Source organism: Rattus norvegicus, chromosome 13, assembly GCF_036323735.1.
Source record: "Rattus norvegicus strain BN/NHsdMcwi chromosome 13, GRCr8, whole genome shotgun sequence".
In the NCBI taxonomy this organism is placed as follows: domain Eukaryota; kingdom Metazoa; phylum Chordata; class Mammalia; order Rodentia; family Muridae; genus Rattus; species Rattus norvegicus.
The window spans coordinates 71,930,029-71,952,519 of NC_086031.1; the positions used below are offsets into that span (position 1 = coordinate 71,930,029).

Below are 22,491 nucleotides of genomic sequence, written 5' to 3' on the forward strand. Positions count from 1 at the left end.
CACTGAAAATGAGGAGAATGGGCTATATAGGTAGTCTTTAAAGCCCCAGACTTAACTTTCATTGAGTCAAGCAGTTAAAATCTCTAAATTGTCAACTGCTGGTAGAGAATATTAAAGGCAACCTTCTGTAATCAGAACAAGCACACTTTCCATATGAATGCTCTTACTGCTGTCTATGGATCTAACCTGTTGAACTTTCTGAATGACGATTATATTCTACTGAGATTCAGACTGAATGCTAAGTATATTCTGTCTCTCAGAAACGAGTTCTATCGATTTCCAGGTATTTTTATATTTTGTGAAGAATTTGAGACAGATTCAAATAAATTTCATATTATATTATTAATAAGAGCAGTAAATGGTGTTGTGTTAGTACTCTGCTATGTTCACTATTCTTTTAATTCCAGAGTTGATGTTTTTGGGTTGGATTTTGTGCTAGAATATTGACACTCTCTACACAAATTTCTGTAAACATACAGAAGTGAAAAAAGCTTGATTTAAAAAAAACCCACTCATGATAGCAACTACTACATTTATATAACAAAAACAGATTCTCTTAACTATAGACAAACGTTTAATTCCCAGCAGTTCTTACCTGGGGTCTGCATTCTTTGAAGTTTCTGGGTGTTGCTAACATGATCTTTCCAGCATCGGTCAGAAACTCCAAACACTTGTGTACAGTACTCGCCTGTGCTTGCTCCCCTGGTCTCTCTCTCCCTTTTTGCTCTCACTCTGTGCCTCAGACAGTTTGGAATGCAGAAAAGCCAGAGCCAGTGCCAGTCAAACTCAATCCACCCCCTCCTTCCTTGTGCTGGAGAGCGCTGAACAATGGCCGCTCTTCCTTGTTCACTCACCACCCAGTCTCTTTCATTAGCACTGAGCACAAAAAAATGTCAGGAGAAGCAATGCGATTTACCCAGCGAGGTACCTCATTTTTTTTCTGTTCCAAGGGTGGGTGGGACAGATTGTACTTCTTTTTGGGTATTCTAAAAAGTAATTTTAAAAAACTACTTCAAAATTCTGTCCCATTTTAGGCTGGAAAAATAAAACTATTTGGAATGTTACTGTACTAAACCAATATAAACTTTTAAAGTATGCAAAATGGAGTAAATATTTGTATTTTACACAGACATACCAGTATCTTTTAAATCACTTTATTAATCATGCCAATTTCACTCCTCATGATGGAAATATCTTGCATGTAGAAAATATTTTACTTCCATAAGACTCTTTGTTTAGATCTTAAACTGGAATTTCATTTTAATACATAGAATAGTAACTGAAGAATAATTTTATACAAAGAGATTCTACTAAACTAGTTTCCTACTCGGTCTGATGAAACTTTATATAGCATCATGCACTTAGTTATCATTTGAATCTAAAATAAGACACCTCTCAGGGTGTTTTCTACACTCAGTATACTTAAAAAAAAAAAAAAGGAAGGTGAGTTAATAGCGTGAACATGAGTACTGGCATGAGGACCTGATGCATTACACTGCCACTCAGTTGCTGGGACTAGCATGTCAGGTGATCACAGGAGAGTTCATGCCACGTCGGGGAGTGGAACAGAAATGAAAGAAGTCAATCTGTTAGGGCTTGTTTATCAATGATGGATTCCCACTGCACTCTGTGTCCTATCTATAAGTATGTGGGGGTTAAATGTAGTATATAAGCTTCACATCAGCTACTCATACATAGGGACATGTATCCATGTACAAATATGTGTGAGGGAATGAATCTTTTACCAGTCCTTTACCTTTCTAATTAAGTCTCAGTGATTTAAATAACATTTATTTAAGAAAAAAACAATAAAATAGGTTTCTTTATATTTAACTATATATACACATATCACATTGTCTACTATACACAGTACATTATATTTTGCTCATATCTATATCTTCATTACTCTCCCTTGATAAAATTTCTCTTTTAATTCCATCAAAATTGGGGCTGGGGATTTAGCTCAGTGGTAGAGCGCTTACCTAGGAAGCGCAAGGGCCTGGGTTCGGTCCCCAGCTCCAAAAAAAAAAGAACCAAAAAAAAAAAAATCCATCAAAATTTAGTTTTCTTAATCTAGTCTTAGACTACACTTTGTCTGCCTTTACTTTCCGGTTTCCACTTCACATCAACTACCTACCCTTTTAATCCCTACTGCTATTCAAATATGAAAGGGAAGAAAATCATAAGCAAATATCCACAGAAACATTCCAACTGATTGTTTGCACATAGACTAGTACTCCAGACTGCTACCCTGCCCTATAAGACAAAACAAAGCATCAACCCTTAGACAACATAGTAACAACACTGTAAATTGCTGCTTATAGCTGATCTGAGAGCACACAAAGCAGGATGAAATCAATTATTCATAGCAATGATTGAGACAAATAGTTATTTCCCCAGTTCTTTTTTAAGCGAATTACAGTGATTTAAGTCACAGGAAGAGATTTCAGCTCAAAATAACAAAACAGCAATCAGAATTGTTGAGTTACAGAAGTGGCTCTCTTGAGAGAGAGTGGGCTCCAACTACTTCCCCCACAGAGTATGCATGTGAGAGGAACCCTGTAACTTAGCGGTTCTCAAACCTTGTTGCTAATCCTAAACATGAGAAGTATATTATTTATAATAGGATACAGCAATCTTTTCCAAATGCCATCTAATCTAAACTGTGAAGTTTCCTTCTGAAATAGGTTTATTATTTTTTTCAAAGCTATGATTTAGGCAGTGAGCTCAAGTCAATAATGACATGTCCAAAGGAAAGTTATAATGTTCTACAAAACCATTTACATTCTGCAGTTCTAATACTTGAGAAAATCTTGAGGAAATCCAAGATCCCATGTAGAGAAAATTTTTCTTAAATATGCTATTCCATTATTCAATAATTTTAAAAGCAGATGACACATCGTGCTTCAATAACTGTACTACTACCTTTGACACCATGCTATGTGCCCCAGCCTTGGAGTTCTTGATGCGCTGCCAGTCCTGTCTGCTTTCTTACTTACTCTTCAAAATCCAGACTCACAACCATGTAAGGCATAACTTCTTTCTATAACTAGAGTTGATCACACCCTCCTGTACTGTGTCTATTTTCCTGACTTCACTACTCCTCACAGTCCTCATGATATTTCCTTATCTGTATCATGTATATTCTGATGTTTTTGTGCCTTATCTCTACCCACAATCTGAGATCCATTCCAGGAAATGAAGATGGTAGGAGCTTTCATCTGGCTTTCCATCCATCTCTAGACCTTATAAAAATATGCATGACATCAGCTTAATAACTGATAGAGGGACAGGAAGAAGGATGAATATATACATTTATTAGAACTTTTAAAAAAATATCTAGACCTAGTACACTTTGGAGTAACTTTAAAACAGGGATAATAACACTTCCACTTCTTATGTGACAGTCTAACTGAAGTAGCCAATTGAAGGCAGCGTAATTAAGTATCAAGGAAAGATAGTTTCCCAGTTAGGACCTACTGGGTAAAATTCTGGCCAGCAGAGGTAGTTCCCAGGAGTATCACCACTGTATTTCCCTGTTGAGAAGCCTTACTCAGCTGCTATGTTGCCTTGGTTAGGGAAATGCAGCTTCTGAAGTAGAGACTTAAGAGCTCAATTAACTTTTAATCCTCTGTAATAGCACTAGAGAGTCTTTAAATGGGGAAGCATAAGTTCATGCTTCACCATGCAGTCATTAATAATCTACGAAGTACCTACATCCATAGCCACACAGAAAATCCCTCTCTGGCCTTCTAGAGTTTGGTGGAGTTTTTATTTTTATTTTTTAAAAAATAACACAATTCAGAACACTCCATTTGCAGTGACCATGTTCACTTTGGATAAACAAGGCCATTTAAGACATTTTATTTATGTTGGGATTATTAGGCTCCATGTATTACCCTGAATAGGTGACTAATTTTACACAGTCCAGACCCAGCAATGATACCTAATGTTTGTATTAAATTGCATGAAAATGCGTTTTTCTAAGTAAAACATGTCAACTCAAGGCTGACACTACAGGTTAGTGATGGAGTACATCCTACGCTTATGCTAGGCACAGGTCCTACCTCTCAGTACAGTCAAAACAAACAAACAAACAAACAAACCCATAACAACACTAAAATGTCAATGAATAATATTAATTAAGTACTTTATGAATAGCTGGATTACATGGCTATAAAGTTATCTTCCAGACCCCATTCTGTAATGTTATAATTCAAACAAATAAATATCGTAAGTCAGTCTCAATGTATTCCTATTACAGACTAATATAATACCTTCTTATTAAACATCTTGAAACAATATAGTTCTAATTATTTACAATGAATCTCAAATGTTCCTCACTATAATTCAGGGAAGTTCACGGAGGCGAGGAGTACACACACGTCTATTCACTGTTGTAACCACTGTGTCAAGAATACAGTAAACAGTTTAGCACAGGCAAAAGTTGACTCCCAAAGTTCTATCTTGGAATGATTCCAAAATTCCTATCAATAAATTTTGTGTTTAATAAAAGGCCAAGAGTCATTTTCTGTGCCACAAATGCATTGTTTTTAAAAACCAAAAAGATCACAATTTAGCTAGCTGCACATATCAAAAACGTATACACCAAATTTACTCATTTTCAAACAGATCAAGAAGCAAGCAATTCCTTAACATGTATCCTTTACTCTTCCAATCAGAAACACATCTCAGTAGCAACCAGGTTGAGGTGTACACCAAACAGAACAGATCTAGCTCTTGCACTTAGGAACATTCCCTCTTTTAAACAGCAGATGGGTTAAAACACACAGCTTTTCTAACCACAAACACAGCTTCTTTTAATGTTGCCTTACAGGGAAAGGCATTTTGGTAATGCTGCCTTCCTACTGAATTCTTCTAAGAGTTCATATTAGACAAAGAAATCATTGTTTAGAATTGTTATGACAAATATCAAAATCACCCACTTGCTCAGAAATGACACTAAACATTAGTTATTCATTCCACTTTGATGAAAAGGCATTAGATGACCAGAATTTCCAATAAGTCATATGAACAGCAATGTATCCACATGGTTGTTGAAAGGGCACATGACAAGCATAGTAAAATTAGGCCAGTCACAGATTCCTTTTAAACTTCAGGTTAAGAATCTGAAATCAGGTCCCCAGCTCCGAAAAAAAGAACCAAAAAAAAAAAAAAAAAAAAAAAAAAAAAAAAAAAAAGAATCTGAAATCAGATATGGTGGTGCACACCTTTAATCCCAGCACTCAGGAGGCAGAGGTAGGTAGAGCTCTGGGATTTCAAAAGTGAGTTCCAGGACTGCCAGGACTGTTACACAGAAAAACCTTATTGTAAAAAGAAAAACATCAACAATAACAACAACAATTACTACTACTACTACTACTACTACTACTACTACTACTACTACTACTACTACTACTACTAAAATTTGAGCATTACCTTCCTCTTGGAGCTAAGATGATTACATAAAATACATTTCCTGGCAACTGGCTGGGAGAAAAGGAGTACAGAGACAAGGCCCTATCTGACTGCTCTTTAACTTGGTTTCTTTTTTTTTTTTTTCTTTTTTCTTTTTTTCAGAGCTGGGGACTGAACCCAGGGCCTTGAGCTTGCTAGGTAAGCACTCTACCACTGAGCTAAATCCCCAACCCCTTAACTCGGTTTCTTAAGTGAACAAAATAGTATTGCAAAGAAAATTGGGCATAATATTTAGTGGGATAGATACAAGGAAAACATTTCATTTTACATCATCGTTTGAGAAGAATATCCTGTAAGAATGATGGAAATGGAAAACGTAGGTAATAAACAACAAAAGGTATCTAAAATTATTTTGGAGATAGTGATAAATAATAATAAATACTATTTTTGAGTATACTCACACAGCCAGGACCATATTCACGATATTGACTCTCTCCATCTATTATAAAAAGGTGTCCTGGGACTGGAAAGATAGCTTAGTTACTAAGTACTTGCCCTGTAAGCATGAGGAACCTGAGTTTGGTCTCTAGAACCCAATGTTAGGGAAGTGGAAACAGGCATTCTTGGTTACTGGGGTACTTCAGGCTGCTGGCAGGCTTCAGGCTAGTGAGAAACGTCAACAAAACCAAAATGGATAGATCCAAGAAATGATATCTGAGGTTGTCTTTAGGCTCTGTATGTATCTGCTCATATGTGCATGCGCGCGCGCGCGCGCGCACACACACACACACACACACACACACACACACACACGCACGCACAAAACACTAAAATAAATTAAATAGGATCTTGTTATTTCTTTAAAGAATGATCTTAGGAAACTCATATTCCTCAATGGCTTTAAAAACAAACACAAACCTGCCAGTCAGGTTTGTTTCTGCAATCTTAACTCAGACATGATTGCAATCTTCTTATAAAACACAGAACACAAGTTACTTTCAGTACAAATGATGGTCATGGGTAAGTGGTCTCTATGTCTACAAAAATCTATTTAGATAAAAGACTAAGCTTTTTGCTACAGTAAGTCTTTGGCATTTCATTTGTATATATACATGTAACATACACACACACACACACACAACACACAAACACACAAAGATCAAAATACTTCATCAAGTAGTTCATTCAATTTCTATAATTACCTTACAAGTAACTGAAACAAACTAAATTTCAACAGAAATAAAAACTAAGTCATGAAACCTTTTATATTGCAATTTTTAGTTGTGAGCCTAGCCTTAAATGGATGAGCCATCTTTAGTCCCAAAAAAGCAATTTTTAAAAGGGAAATAACCTAAAAGAAAGTTCTAAAGCTAATTTCCTATGCAACTGGGTTCTATTCCTGAGCTACTGTGGTTTACTACTACACTACCCCACAGTCTTTATTTGACTGGCATTTGCGGCTCTGTTTTGCCTCCTCATAGCTTCCTCTACTTCCCAATTTTTCTATATTAATTTTGCAGATTGTATAAAATTTGATTTATAAGCAGAAATTCTTTTCTTTAGTGTGTAATTATATACTATATATTAGAAGAATTTATGTAGATTTTTTGAAAAGGATATATATATGTATATATATATATCCATATATTTCAATGAAGAGGTTTATGTTAGCCAGAATCTAAAAGACTGTTTCTGATAGATATGTGAGCAGATTCAAAACCCTTGCTCTCTTAGGAGGGCCTGGAAGGGGGCTGCCAGGACTTTTGCTTTCTTTTAAAGGCAGAATGCAATGTAATAAGTAAAAAAAGTTTTGGTTCCAGACCGTGGATTCTTGACAAGCAATACATTCAAGAGAGAATGGGAACCTCTTTTCCTCAGTTTTATGTTTGTACTTTTGTTCCTTATCTCTTAAGACATTCTTACTGGAACAGGATAATAGATTTAACTAGAGCTTATCTTTTATAAAAAACATACACTGTATTGCTTACATACATACAGTGTCATTGTTTTGTATGTATTTTGTTACTTCTTTCTGAAAAAGAGTAAGAATATTATTCTTAAGAGAAGGATTTTTAAAACAAAGCCCTGCTTTTTTCTTTTTTAACTGAAAATAGAGTCCCCCACCTAATAGTATATACGGATAATGGTTTCCACACCAACCCCTTACCAGATCTTTCCCACTTCCTCACCACCCAAATCCACACATATTTTCTTTATTTTTCTCTAAAATCAACAATAATAATAAATAAATATAAACAACCAGAACACACACACACACACACACACACACACACACACACACACACACACACCCACCCCAATAGGGGGAAAAAGCCAAAGAAAACTCACAAGAAACAGATAATAATACAAAAGCAAATGATCGGTTGGTGGGTTCGTTGACCAGTCCACCCATCTGTCCCTCCATCTACCTACCCATTCACTCCTCCCTCCTTCCCTCTTTCCCTCCCTCTCAACCTTAGCATTGTGAGAAAAAAAAAACCCACTCCAAAAATACTGAGTGTGTTTTGTGATGGCCATTTACTCCTGGGCATGGGCCCTTAGCTTTGGTTTGCATGCCCAGTAATACTGGGTTGGAGAAAAATTAGTTGTTCCTTTCGGAATGGTTGTCAACTGGAGATAGCTTTTAGGTAGAGATGGGGGCTTGTGTCTACTTCACCTCTCAGCACTGGGACTCCATTTGGCTTAGACCTGTGTGTGCTGCCATAGTTTCTGCTGTGTCTAGAAGGCCTTATTTCCTTGGTGTTTTTCTTCCAAATTGGGTCTTAAAATCTTTCTGTCTCCCCTTCCAAAGTTCCCTGAGATCTGAGGGGAGGGATTTGATGGAGACATCCCATTTAGGGCTGAATGTTCCAAGGTCTCTTATTCTCTGCACACTGTCCAGATATATACAGGTCTCTGTATTTGTTCCCATCTACCGCAGGAGAAAGCATTTTTTGATAATAGTTGAGCGAGATGCTGATCTTTCTGTATAGCAGAATGTTGCTAGGAGTCATTGTAGCAAACCAGTATTATATGGTTTCACTCACTGGGTCCATGACCTACCTGGTCTTAGACCTTTGGCCTCCCAGGCAGTATCAGACCAGGGTTCCTTTTCATTGAGCAGGCCTTAATTCCAATTATCTAGTGTTTGGTTACTACCACAACATTTGCGCCACTAGAGCACCTGTGTACCTTGCAGGCTGGACATCACTGTAGGCAAGAGGGTTTATAGCTGGGTTTGTATTTACCCTTCTCCTCTGGCAGTGTGGAAAGTACCTTTCCATTCTGGTTATTTTTGTTTTGTTTTGAATTGGATCTTTAAAATTTACACTTCAAATGTTATCCCCTTTCCCAGTTTCCTATCCATAAACACCCTATCACATCCCTTCTCCCCCTTCTTTTATAAAGATATTCCCCAACCCACCCACCCATCCCTTCCTGCTTCCATGCCATGACATTCCCCTATGGTGGGGCATCAAGCCTTGGCAAGACCAAGGCTTCCACTGCTGCCTATCAAGGCCATCTTCTGCTACATATACAGCTGGAGTCATGGGTCTGTCCATGTGTACTCTTTGGTTGGTGGTTTAGTCCCTGGGAGTTCTAGTTGGTTGGTATTGTTCTTTTTTTTTTTTTTTTTGGTTCTTTTTTTCGGAGCTGGGGACCGAACCCAGGGCCTTGCGCTTCCTAGGTAAGCGCTCTACCACTGAGCTAAATCCCCAGCCCCGGTTGGTATTGTTCTTAAGGGATTGCAAACCCTTTCAGCTCCTTCAATCCTTTCTCTAACTCCTCCATTGTGGACCCTGTTCTCAGTTCAATAGTTGGCTGACAGCATCTGCCTCTGTATTTGTCAGACTATGTCAGAGCCTCTCAGGAGACAAATATACCAGGCTCCTGTCAGCATGCAATCCTTGGCATCAGCAATATTGCCTGGGTTTGGTGGCTGTATGCATATGGGCTGGGAACCCAGGTGGGGCAGTCTCTGGATAGCCTTTCCTTCAGTCTCTGCTCCAAACTTTGTCTCCAAATCTCCTCCTATGAGTATTTTTATTCCCCCTTCTAAGAAGGACTAAAGCATCTGCACTTTGGTCAACCTTCCTCTTGAGCTTTCTGTGGTTTGTGGATTGTATCTTGGGCAATCCTTAGCTTTTAGGCTAATATCCACTTATCAGTAAGTGCATACTATATTTGCTTTTTTTTGTGATTGGGTTACCTCGCTCAGGATGATATTTTCTAGTTCCATCCATTTGCCTATGAATTTCATAAAGTCATTGTTTTTAATAGCTGAGTAGTACTCCATTGTGCAAATGTAACACATTTTCTGTATCCATTCCTCAGCTGAGGGACATCTGGGTTCTTTCGAGCTTCTGGATATTGTAAATGAGGCTGCTATGAACATAGTGTAGCTTGCGTCCTTGTTATATGTTGGAGGATCTTGTGAGTATATGCCCAGGAGTAGTACTGCTGGGTCCTCAGGTAGTACTACGTCCAATTTTCTGAGGAACCTCCAGACTGATTTCCAGAGTGGTTGTACCGGCTTGCAATCCCACCGATGGTGGAATGTTCCTCTTTCTCCACATCCTTGGCAGCTGTCCCCTTTGTTTTTTATCTTAGTCATTCTGACTGGTATGAGTTGTTTTGATTTGTATCCTGATGATTAAGGATGTTGAACATTTCTTTAGATAATTCGTGGCCATCTGATATTCCTCAGTTCAGAATTCTTTGTTTATTGCTATAAAACATTTTAAAAAATTTTTTATTAAATATATTTCTTTTTATTTATTTATTTATTTTTCTTAACTTGAGTATTTCTTATATACATTTCAGGTGTTATTCCCTTTCCCCCTCCCCCCTCCCCTTCCTGATGGGGGTTCCCCTCCCAACCCTCTCCCCATTGCCACCCTCCCTGCAACAGTCTAGATCACTGGGGGTTCAGTGTTAGCAGGACCCAGGGCTTCCCCTTCCACTGGTGCTCTTACTAGGATATTCATTGCTACCTATGGGGTCAGAGTCCAGGGTCAGTCCATGTATAGTCTTTAGGTAGTGGCTTAGTCCCTGGAAGCTCTGGTTGCTTGGCATTGTTGTACATATGGGATCTCGAGCCCCTTAAAGCTCTTCCAGTTCTTTCTCTGATTCCTTCAACGGGGGTCCTATTCTCAGTTCAGTGGTTTGCTGCTGGCATTCGCATCTGTATTTACTGTATTCTGGCTGTGTCTCTCAGGAGGGATCTACATCCGGCTCCTGTCGGTCTGCACTTCTTTGCTTCATCCATCTTGTCTAATTGGGTGGCTGTATATGTATGGGCCACATGTGGGGCAGGCTCTGAATGGGTGTTCCTTCTGTGTCTGTTTTAATCTTTGCCTCTCTATTCCCTGCCAAGAGTATTCTTGTTCCCCTTTTAAAGAAGGAGTGGAGCATTCACATTTTGATCATCCGTCTTGAGTTTCATTGGTTGTAGGTATCTAGGGTAATTCAAGCATTTGGGCTAATAGCCACTTATCAATGAGTGCATACCATGTATGTCTTTCTGTGATTGGGTTAGCTTACTCAGGATGATATTTTCCAGTTCCAACCATTTGCCCACGAATTTCATAAAGTCATTGTTTTTCATAGCTGAGTAATATTCCATTGTGTAGATGTACCACATTTTCTGTATCCATTCCTCTGTTGAAGGGCATCTGGGTTCTTTCCAGCTTCTGGCTATTATAAATAAGGCTGCGATGAACATAGTGGAGCACGTGTCTTTTTTATATGTTGGGGCATCTTTTGGGTATATGCCCAAGAGAGGTATAGCTGGATCCTCAGGCAGTTCAATGTCCAATTTACTGAGGAACCTCCAGACTGATTTCCAGAATGGTTGTACCAGTCTGCAATCCCACCAACAATGGAGGAGTGTTCCTCTTTCTCCACATCCTCGCCAGCATCTGCTGTCACCTGAGTTTTTGATCTTAGCCATTCTCACTGGTGTGAGGTGAAATCTCAGGGTTGTTTTGATTTGCATTTCCCTTATGACTAAAGATGTTGAACATTTCTTTAGGTGTTTCTCAGCCATTCTGCATTCCTCAGCTGTGAATTGTTTGTTTAGCTCTGAGCCCCATTTTTTAATAGGGTTATTTGTCTCCCTGTGGTTGAACTTCTTGAGTTCTTTGTATATTTTGGATATAAGGCCTCTATCTGTTGTAGGATTGGTAAAGATCTTTTCCCAATCTGTTGGTTGCTGTTTTGTCCTAACCACAGTGTCCTTTGCCTTACAGAAGCTTTGCAGTTTCATGAGATCCCATTTGTTGATTCTTGATCTTAGAGCATAAGCCATTGGTGTTTTGTTCAGGAAATTTTTTCCAGTGCCCATGTGTTCCAGATGCTTCCCTAGTTTTCTTCTATTAGTTTGAGTGTATCTGGTTTGATGTGGAGGTCCTTGATCCACTTGGACTTAAGCTTTGTACAGGGTGATAAGCATGGATCGATCTGCATTCTTCTACATGTTGAGCTCCAGTTGAACCAGTACCATTTGCTGAAAATGCTATCTTTTTTCCATTGGATGGTTTTGGCTCCTTTGTCAAAAATCAAGTGACCATAGGTGTGTGGGTTCGTTTCTGGGTCTTCAATTCTATTCCATTGGTCTACCTGTCTGTCTCTGTACCAATACCATGCAGTTTTTATCACTATTGCTCTGTAATACTGCTTGAGTTCAGGGATAGTGATTCCCCCTGAAGTACTTTTATTGTTGAGGATAGTTTTAGCTATCCTGGGGTTTTTGTTATGCCAGATGAATTTGCAAATTGTTCTGTCTAACTCTTTGAAGAATTGGATTGGTATTTTGATGGGGATTGCATTGAATCTGTAGATCGCTTTTGGTAAAATGGCCATTTTTACTATATTAATCCTGCCAATCCATGAGCATGGGAGATCTTTCCATCTTCTGAGGACTTCTTCAATTTCGTTCTTCAGAGTCTTGAAGTTCTTATTGTACAAATCTTTTACTTGCTTGGTTAAAGTCACACCGAGGTACTTTATATTATTTGGGTCTATTATGAAGGGTGTCTTTTCCCTAATTTCTTTCTCGGCTTGTTTCTCTTTTGTGTAGAGGAAGGCTACTGATTTATTTGAGTTAATTTTATACCCAGCCACTTTGCTGAAGTTGTTTATCAGCTTTAGTAGTTCTCTGGTGGAACTTTTGGGATCACTTAAATATACTATCATATCATCTGCAAATAGTGATATTTTGACTTCTTCTTTTCCGATCTGTATCCCCTTGACCTCCTTTTGTTGTCTGATTGCTCTGGCTAGAACTTCAAGAACTATATTGAATAAGTAGGGAGAGAGTGGGCAGCCTTGTCTAGTCCCTGATTTTAGTGGGATTGCTTCAAGTTTCTCTCCATTTAGTTTAATGTTAGCAACTGGTTTGCTGTATATGGCTTTTATTATGTTTAGGTATGGGCCTTGAATTCCTATTCTTTCCAGGACTTTTATCATGAAGGGGTGTTGAATTTTGTCAAATGCTTTCTCAGCATCTAATGAAATGATCATGTAGTTTTGTTCTTTCAGTTTGTTTATATGATGGATCACGTTGGTGGTTTTCCATATATTAAACCATCCCTGCATGCCTGGCATGAAGCCTACTTGATCATGGTGGATGATTGTTTTGATGTGCTCTTGGTTTCGGTTTGCCAGAATTCTATTGAGTATTTTTGCGTCGATATTCATAAGGGAAATTGGTCTGAAGTTCTCTTTCTTTGTTGTGTCTTTGTGTGGTTTAGGTATAAGAGTAATTGTGGCTTCATAGAAGGAATTCGGTAGTGCTCCATCTGTTTCAATTTTGTGGAATAGTTTGGATAATATTGGTACGAGGTCTTCTATGAAGGTCTGATAGAATTCTGCACTAAACCCGTCTGGACCTGGGCTCTTTTTGGTTGGGAGACCTTTAATGACTGCTTCTATTTCCTTAGGAGTGATGGGGTGGTTTAACTGGTTTATCTGTTCCTGATTTAACTTCGGTACCTGGTATCTGTCTAGGAAATTGTCCATTTCCTGCAGATTTTCAAGTTTTGTTGAATATAGGCTTTTGTAGTAAGAACTGATGATTTTTTGAATTTCCTCTGGTTCTGTAGTTATGTCTCCCTTTTCATTTCTGATTTTGTTAATTTGGATACACTCTCTGTGTCCTCTCGTTAGTCTGGCTAAGGATTTATCTATCTTGTTGATTTTTCTCAAAGAACCAACTTTTGGTTCTGTTGATTCTTTCTATGGTCCTTTTTGTTTCTACTTGGTTGATTTCAGCTCTGAGTTTGATTATTTCCTGCCTTCTACTCCTCCTGGGTGTGTTTGCTTCTTTTTGTTTTAGAGATTTAGGTGTGCTGTCAAGCTGCTGACATATACTCTTTCCTGTTTCTTTCTGCAGGCACTCAGCGCTATGAGTTTTCCTCTTAGCACAGCTTTCATTGTGTCCCATAAGTTTGGGTATGTTGTACCTTCATTTTCATTAAATTCTAAAAAGTCTTTAATTTCTTTCTTTATTTCTTCCTTGACCAGGTTATCATTGAGTAGAGCACTGTTCAATTTCCACGTATATGTGGGCATTCTTCCCTTATTGTTATTGAAGACCAGTTTTAGGCCGTGGTGGTCTGATAGCACGCATGGGATTATTTCTATCTTTCTGTACCTGTTGAGGCCCGTTTTTTGACCAATTATATGGTCAATTTTGGAGAAAGGTCCATGAGGAGCTGAGAAGAAGGTATATCCTTTTGCTTTAGGATAGAATGTTCTATAAATATCTGCTAAGTCCATTTGGCTCATGACTTCTCTTAGTCTGTCTACGTCTCTGTTTAATTTCTGTTTCCATGATCTGTCCGTTGATGAGAGTGGGGTGTTGAAATCTCCTACTATTATTCTGTGAGGTGCAATGTGTGTTTTGAGCTTTAGTAAGGTTTCTTTTATGTATGTAGGTGCCCTTGTATTTGGGGCATAGATATTTAGGATTGAGAGTTCATCTTGGTGGATTTTTCCTTTGGTGAATATGAAGTGTCCTTCCTTATCTTTTTTGATGACTTTTAGTTGAAAATTGATTTTATTTGATATTAGAATGGCTACTCCAGCTTGCTTCTTCTGACCATTTGCTTGGAAAGTTGTTTTCCAGCCTTTCACTCTGAGCTAGTGTCTGTCTTTGTCTCTGTGGCGTGTTTCCTGTAGGCAGCAGATTGCAGGGTCCTCGTTGCGTATCCAGTTTGCTAATCTATGTCTTTTTATTGGGGAGTTGAGGCCATTGATATTGAGAGATATTAAGGAATAGTGATTATTGCTTCCTGTTATATTCATAATTGGGTGTGAGGTTATGTTTGTGTGCTTTTCTTCTCTTTGTTTTGTTGCCAAGACGATTAGTTTCTTGCTTCTTCTAGGGTATAGCTTGCCTCCTTATGTTGGGCTTTACCATTTATTATCCTTTGTAGTGCTGGATTTGTAGAAAGATATTGTGTAAGTTTGGTTTTGTCATGGAATATCTTGGTTTCTCCATCTATGTTAATTGAGAGTTTTGCAGGATACGGTAACCTGGGCTGGCATTTGTGTTCTCTTAGGGTCTGTATGACATCAGTCCAGGATCTTCTGGCCTTCATAATTTCTGGCAAAAAGTCTGGTGTGATTCTGATAGGTCTGCCTTTATATGTTACTTGACCTTTTTCCCTTACTGCTTTTAATATTCTTTCTTTATTTTGTGCGTTTGGTGTTTTGACTATTATGTGACGGGAGGTGTTTCTTTTCTGGTCCAATCTATTTGGAGCTCTGTAGGCTTCTTGTATGCCTATGGGTATCTCTTTTTTTAGGTTAGGGAAGTTTTCTTCTATGATTTTGTTGAAGATATTTTCTGGTCCTTTGAGCTGGGAGTCTTCACTCTCTTCTATACCTATTATCCTTAGGTTTGATCTTCTCATTTAGTCCTGGATTTCCTGTATGTTTTGGACCAGTAGCTTTTTCCGCTTTACATTATCTTTGACAGTTGAGTCAATGATTTCTATGGAATCTTCTGCTCCTGAGATTCTCTCTTCCATCTCTTGTATTTTGTTGGTGAAGCTCGTATCTACAGCTCCTTGTCTCTTCTTTTGGTTTTCTATATCCAGGGTTGTTTCCATGTGTTCTTTCTTGATTGCTTCTATTTCCATTTTTAATTCCTTCAACTGTTTGTGTTTTCCTGGAATTCTTTCAGGGATTTTTGTGACTCCTCTCTATGGGCTTCTACTTGTTTATTTATGATTTCCTGGAATTCTTTCAGGGATTTTTGTGACTCCTCTCTATGGGCTTCTACTTGTTTATTTATGATTTCCTGGAATTCTTTCAGGGATTTTTGCGATTCCTCTCTGTAGGCTTCTACTTGTTCTCTAAGGGAGTTCTTCACGTCTTTCTTGAAGTCCTCCAGCATCCTGATCAAATATGATTTTGAAACTAGATCTTGCTTTTCTGGTGTGATTGGACATTCCGTGTTTGCTTTGGTGGGAGAATTGGGCTCCGATAATGCCTTGTAGTCTTGGTTTCTGTTGCTTGGGTTCCTGCGTTGCCTCTCGCCATCAGATTATCTCTAGTGTTACTTTGTTCTGCTATTTCTGACAGTGGCTAGACTGTCCTATAAGCCTGTGTGTCAGGAGTGCTGTAGACCTGTTTTCCTGTTTTCTTTCAGCCAGTTATGGGGACAGAGTGTTCTGCTTTCAGGCGTGTAGTTTTTCCTCTCTACAGGTCTTCAGCTGTTCCTGTGGGCCTGTGTCTTGAATTCACCAGGCAGGTCACCTGCAGCAGAAAAGTTGGTCTAACCTGTGGTCCCAAGGCTCAAGTTCGCTCGCGGGGTGCTGCCCTAGAGCTCTGCGGCGGCAGCAACCAGGAAGATCTGCACCGCCGTTTCCGGGAGCTTCATTGCACCAGGGTTCCAGATGGCGTTTGGTGTTTTCCTCTGGCGTCTGAGATGTGTGCAGAGTACAGTCTCTTCTGGTTTCCCAGGCATGTCTGCCTCTCTGAAGGTTTAGCTCTCCCTCCCACGGGATTTGGGTACAAAGAACTGTTTATCAGGTCTGTCCCTTCAGGTTCCGGCAGTGTCTCAGGCACAGGGGTTCTGCCGCTCCTGGGCCCTCCCCCACGGGAACCCAGAGGCCTTATACAGTTTCCTCTTGGGCCAGGGATGTAGGCAGGGGTGGGCAGTGTTGGTGATCTCTTCCACTCTGCAGCCTCAGGAGTACCCACCTGACCAGGCGGTGAGGTCTCTCTCCCACGGGGTCTGGGAGCAGAGAGCTGCTGCCGGCTGGGAACGCAGGTGTGGGACTCCCGGTAAACACAGGAAGTGCCCGGTCCTAGAGGAATTCTGCCTCTGTGTGTCCCGAGTTCACCAGGCAGGTCTCTTGCAGCAGAAAAGTTGGTCTGTGGTCCCGAGGCTCAAGTTTGCTCGCGGGGTGCTGCCCACGAGCTCTCTGCGGCGGCAGCCTAAATATATTTCTTTACTTACATTTCAAATGTTATTCCCCTTCCCGGTTTCCTGTCCATAACCCCAATATCCTCCCCTCCCCCTCCCCTATACGGGTATTCCCCCCATACATTCCCCTTACTGCTCCCCATATTCCCCTGCACTGGGGTCCAACCTTGGCAGAACCAAGGGCTTCCCCTTCTGCTGATGCCTCAATGAGGCTATTCTCTGCTACATATGCAGTTGGAGCCCTGGCTCAGTCCATATATATAGTCTTTCGGTAGTGGTTTAGTCCCTGGAAGCTTTGGTTGGTTGGCATTGTTGTTTTTATGGGGTTGCAAGCTCCTTCAACTCTTTCAATCCTTCCTCTAATCCCCCCCAAGGGGGGGCTCCTGTTCTCAGTTCAGGGGTTTGTTAAGGAAAGGACATTCAGAGCTTGTCCCACATGTGGTCCATATATATAGACAGCCACCAAAACTAGATAAGATTTATAAAGCTAAAAAAATGCATGCTTGAAAGGGACTGGAAATAGATCTCTCCTGAGACACACATCCAGAGCATGTCCAATACAGAGGTCAATGCTAGAAGTTATATCCCATTTTTAATAGGGTTATTTGATTCTCTAGAGTCTATCTTCTTGAGTTCTTTGTATATTTTGGATATTAGCCCTCTATCAGATGTAGGACTGGTAAAGATTTTTTTCCCCAATCTGTTAGTTGCCATTTTGTTCTACTGGCAAGTGTCCTTGGCCGTATACAGAAGCTTTGCAATTTTATGAAGTCCCATTTGTAGATTGCTGACCTTAGAGCATAAGCCATTAGTGTTCTGTTCAGGAAATTTTCCCCTGTGCCCATGTGTTCCAGGCACTTTCTCACTTTCTCTTCTATTAGTTTCAGTTTATCTGGTTTTATGTGGAGGTCCCTGATCCACATACAAGGCAATAGGAATGGATCAATTTGCATTCTTCTACATGCTAACCTCCACTTGAACCAGCACCAGTTGTTGGAAATGCTGTCTGTTTTTCCCATTGGATGGTTTTAGCTCCTTTGTCAAAGATCAAGTGACCATAGGTGTGTGGGTTTATTTCTGGGTCTTCAATTCTGTTTCACTGATCTGTCTGTCTCTGTACCAATACCATACACTTTTTATCCCTATTGCTCTGTAATACTGCTTGAGTTCAGGGATAGTGATTTCCCCAGAAGTTCTTTTATTGTTGAGAATAGTTTTTGCTATCCTGGGTTTTTCTTTTTCCAAATGAGTTTGCAAATTGCTCTTTCTAACTCTATAAATAATTGAGTTGGAATTTTAATGGGGATTGCACTGAATCTGTAGATTGCTTTTGGCAAGATGGCGATTTTTACAATATTAATCCTGTCAATCCATGAGGATGGGAGGTCTTTCCATCTTCTGAGATCTTCAATTTCTTTCTTCAGAGACATACAGATCTTTCACTTGCTTGGTTAGAGTCACACTGAGGTATTTTAAATTATTTGTGACTATTGTGAAGGATGTCAAGTCCCTAATTTCTTTCTCAGCCTGTTTATCCTTTGAGTAAAGGAAGGCTACTGATTTATTTGAGTTAATTTTATACCCAGCCACTTTGCTGAAGTTGTTTATCTGGCGTAGTCGTTCTCTGGTGGAACTTTTGGAGTCACTTAAGTATACTATCAGATCTACAAATAGAGATATTTTGACCTCTTTCTTTCCAATTTGTATTCCTTTGATCTCCTTTTGTTATCTGATTGCTCTGGCTAGGACTTTTGAGTACTATATTGAATAGGTAAAGAGAGAGTGGGCAGCCATGTCTAGTCCCTGGCTTTAGTGGGATTGCTTCAAGTTTCTCTCCATTTAGTTTGATATTGGCTACTGGTTTGCTGTAAATTGCTTTTACTATATTGAGGTATGGACCTTGAATCCTTGATCTTTTCAAGACTTTTAACATGAAGGGGTGTTGAATTTTGTCAAATGCTTTCTCAGCATTGAATGAGATAATAATGTGGTTTTTTTTCTGAGTTTGTTTATATAATAGATTACGTTGATGGATTTCCATATATTGAACCATCCCTGAATCCTTAAGATGAAGCCTACTTGATCATAATGGATGGTTGTTTTGATGTGATCTTGGATTTTGATTGCAAGAATTTTATTGAGTATTTTTGTATCGATATTCATAAGGGAAACTGGTCTTAAGTTCTCTTTCTTGGTTGGGTCTTTGTGTGGTTTAGGTATAAGCGTAATTGTGGCCTCATAGAACAAATTGGGTAGTGTTCGTTCTGGTTTCTATTTTTCCTGAGATAAAGTTACTTTTCACTTACTTTTATTATCTTCCACTTACTTTTTGTTGATAATGACATTTCAATATCAGCAGAGGATTAGATTAATGGCTCAGCAGTTAAGAGCACTGGCTGCTCTTTCAGAAGACCTGGGTTCAATTCCCAGCATCTATAATATACCTCACAGCTGTCTGTAACTCCAGTTCTAGAAGATCCAATGCCCCTTCTTTCTCAGGAAAGTTCAATACTTAAATGATATTTACTAAGACAAGAACTGAGAGAAAGAGATGTGTATGTTCCTAGGGAAGTGTTCACTGGAGTCTGGAGAAAGAAGACACTATCATGGCTCTTAGAAGGCCACACAGGGAACACAAACAGACACAAAAACTACACATTCTTCCCACTAATTAACAGTAAAACAGAATACGGCTTATGAACTCATGTTTGTAAGATATTCAAACATTGCCAATTTCACAGGGATGAAGAACACAGAATCCTGACACTTTAAATGTTGTTCTGTCACATGGGCACTGGAAAAAATTTCCTGAACAAAACACCAATGGCTTATGCTCTAAGATCAAGAATCGACAAATGGGATCTCATAAAACTGCAAAGCTTCTGTAAGGCAAAGGACACTGTGGTTAGGACAAAATGGCAACCAACAGATTGGGAAAAGATCTTTACCAATCCTACAACAGATAGAGGCCTTATATCCAAAATATACAAAGAACTCAAGAAGTTAGACAGCAGGGAGACAAATAACCCTATTAAAAAATGGGATTCAAAGCTAAACAAAGAATTCACAGCTGAGGAATGCCAAATGGCTGAGAAACACCTAAAGAAATGTTCAACATCTCTAGTCATAAGGGAAATGCAAATCAAAACAACCCTGAGATTTCACCTCACACCAGTGAGAATGGCTAAGATCAAAAACTCAGGTGACAGCAGATGCTGGCGAGGATGCGGAGAAAGAGGAACACTCCTCCATTGTTGGTGGGATTCCAGACTGGTACACCATTCTGGAAATCAGTCTGGAGGTTCCTCAGAAAATTGGACATTGAACTACGTGAGGATCCAGCTATACCTCTCTTGTGCATATACCCAAAAGATGCCCCAACATATAAAAAAGACACGTGCTCCACTATGTTCATCGCAGCCTTATTTATAATAGCCAGAAGCTGGAAAGAACCCAGATGCCCTTCAACAGAGGAATGGATACAGAAAATGTGGTACATCTACACAATGGAATATTACTCAGCTATGAAAAACAATGACTTTATGAAATTCATAGGCAAATGGTTGGAACTGGAAAATATCATCCTGAGTGAGCTAACCCAATCACAGAAAAACACACATGGTATGTACTCATTGATAAGTGGCTATTAGCCCAAATGCTTGAATTACCCTAGATGCATAGAACAAATGAAACTCAAGACGGATGATCAAAATGTGAATGCTTCACTCCTTCTTTAAATGAGGAAAAAGAATACCCTTGGCAGGGAAGGGAGAGGCAAAGATTAAAACAGACACAGAAGGAACACCCATTCAGAGCCTGCCCCACATGTGGCCCATACATATACAGCCACCCAATTAGACAAGATGGATGAAGCAAAGAAGTGCAGACCGACAGGAGCCGGATGTAGATCCCTCCTGAGAGACACAGCCAGAATACAGCAAATACAGATGCGAATGCCAGCAGCAAACCACTGAACTGAGAATAGGACCCCCGTTGAAGGAATCAGAGAAAGAACTGGAAGAGCTTGAAGGGGCTCGAGACCCCTTATGAACAACAATGCCAAGCAACCAGAGCTTCCAGGGACTAAGCCACTACCTAAAGACTATACATGGACTGACCCTGGACTCTGACCTCATAGGAAGCAATGAATATCCTAGTAAGAGCACCAGTGGAAGGGGAAGCCCTGGGTCCTGCTAAGACTGAACCCCCAGTGAACTAGATTGTTGGGGGGAGGGCGGCAATGGGGGAGGATGGGGAGGGGAACACCCATAAAGAAGGGGAGGGGGAGGGATTAGGGGGATGTTTGCCCGGAAACCGGGAAAGGGAATAATACTCGAAATGTAAATAAGAAATACTCAAGTTAATTTAAAAAAATGTTGTTCTGCATACTTGCGTGTGTGTGTTTGTGTGTGTGTGTGTGTGTGTGTGTGTGTGTGTGTGTGTGTGTGTGTGTGTGTGTGTGTATGTGCACATGCATATGTACTGCAAGGCCAATATTTACCAGAAAGGTGTGTCTGTTCCCCTGGAACTGGAGTTAGTGATGGTTGTGAGCCACTCTATTAAGTACTGGGAACTAAACCTGGGAATTGAACCCAGGTCTTCTGAAAGAAGAATTCTCTGGAAGGGCAGCAAACATTCCTGACCAATGTGCTCTCTCTACCCTCAAAATTTTTAATTAGAACTTTGCAGGTGCTATTTGTATGTGGAAGAGAATGGTGGGTAGGACTGACCTTAGGAACAAACTACTAAGTTCAAACACCAGCTGAGCCACTTGCCAGTGATGAGATCTTAGACAAATAGTGCCTCAGTTTCCCTGAGTATTAACAGACTTAGAGGGATAATAAGAGCATCTGCCTCATGGGAGTGGGAAGAGGGAGGAAGGGAGGAGACACAGACAGTTATAGAAAATGTAAAAAGGAAAATTAAACTTTTATCATTCATGGTTTCTTTAAAATAATATTCTTTTCTACGATAAAGGTATAAATACCTTTACGGATTTCATGCACTAGAACTCACAAGCTATTATCATCTTCTTAGACTCTCTGAAGTCTTCTTTTGCTTACGTTTGTAGAACTGTTTCTTTTACTAGGCAAGATTTTTAAAGTGTTCACTAAACAGAATACAAAACATTACAACAAATAGTGTGAAAAACTCAGATTTTGTTTAAATGATCTCCTTTTTACCAAGACTATATCTAGTCTGTTCCACGACAGAGTACTAAAACTAAGGCACACATAAAATCTATATTATGGTCATATAGGCTTTGATAGGAATGATGACATTGTAAATGGCCAGAGGAAGAGAACAAATGGAACGCTCTTGTGATAGAGTCAGGAGCATCCATAATCTGGTACACATTCCCAGTGCAGTGCTCAGACACTGTAACACATCACTTGGTTTTCTTCCATCCACTCATGCCACATCTACTATCCTAAGCTTAACTTATCAAATGATTTCTGAGCAGGCTTGTACAAGGTGTTCTCGTCATCTGCGAACAATTTGCAGTAACATGGACCTATAATACAAATCAATGCCTTAACTTTAGTATACAGTAATACTCCCCAACTGTCCTGTTTAATAAAGGCAGTTTAGTATATAGTATGGTCAACAAAGACTTAATAAAAGTATAGTAA

The 22,491-nt window shown here is 39.5% G+C and overlaps 1 protein-coding gene across 8 annotated transcripts in view; it reads right to left on the minus strand.

The window, feature by feature from the left end:
* Positions 1-22,491, minus strand: part of Rasal2 (RAS protein activator like 2) — a 293,984-nt gene that overhangs the window by 121,289 nt on the left and 150,204 nt on the right. The window contains exon 1 of one of the 8 annotated variants that reach the window (XM_039090766.2): positions 596-1,307. The exons of 5 other annotated variants lie outside the window; for them this stretch is intronic. In XM_039090766.2, the coding sequence (XP_038946694.1) occupies positions 596-637 (42 nt within the window). In that variant the 5' untranslated portion in view covers positions 638-1,307. Of the gene's footprint in view, positions 1-595; positions 1,308-22,491 lie in introns of those variants that run through there. 2 more of the 8 variants (XM_006250066.5, XM_063272346.1) reach the window with 2 other exon arrangements.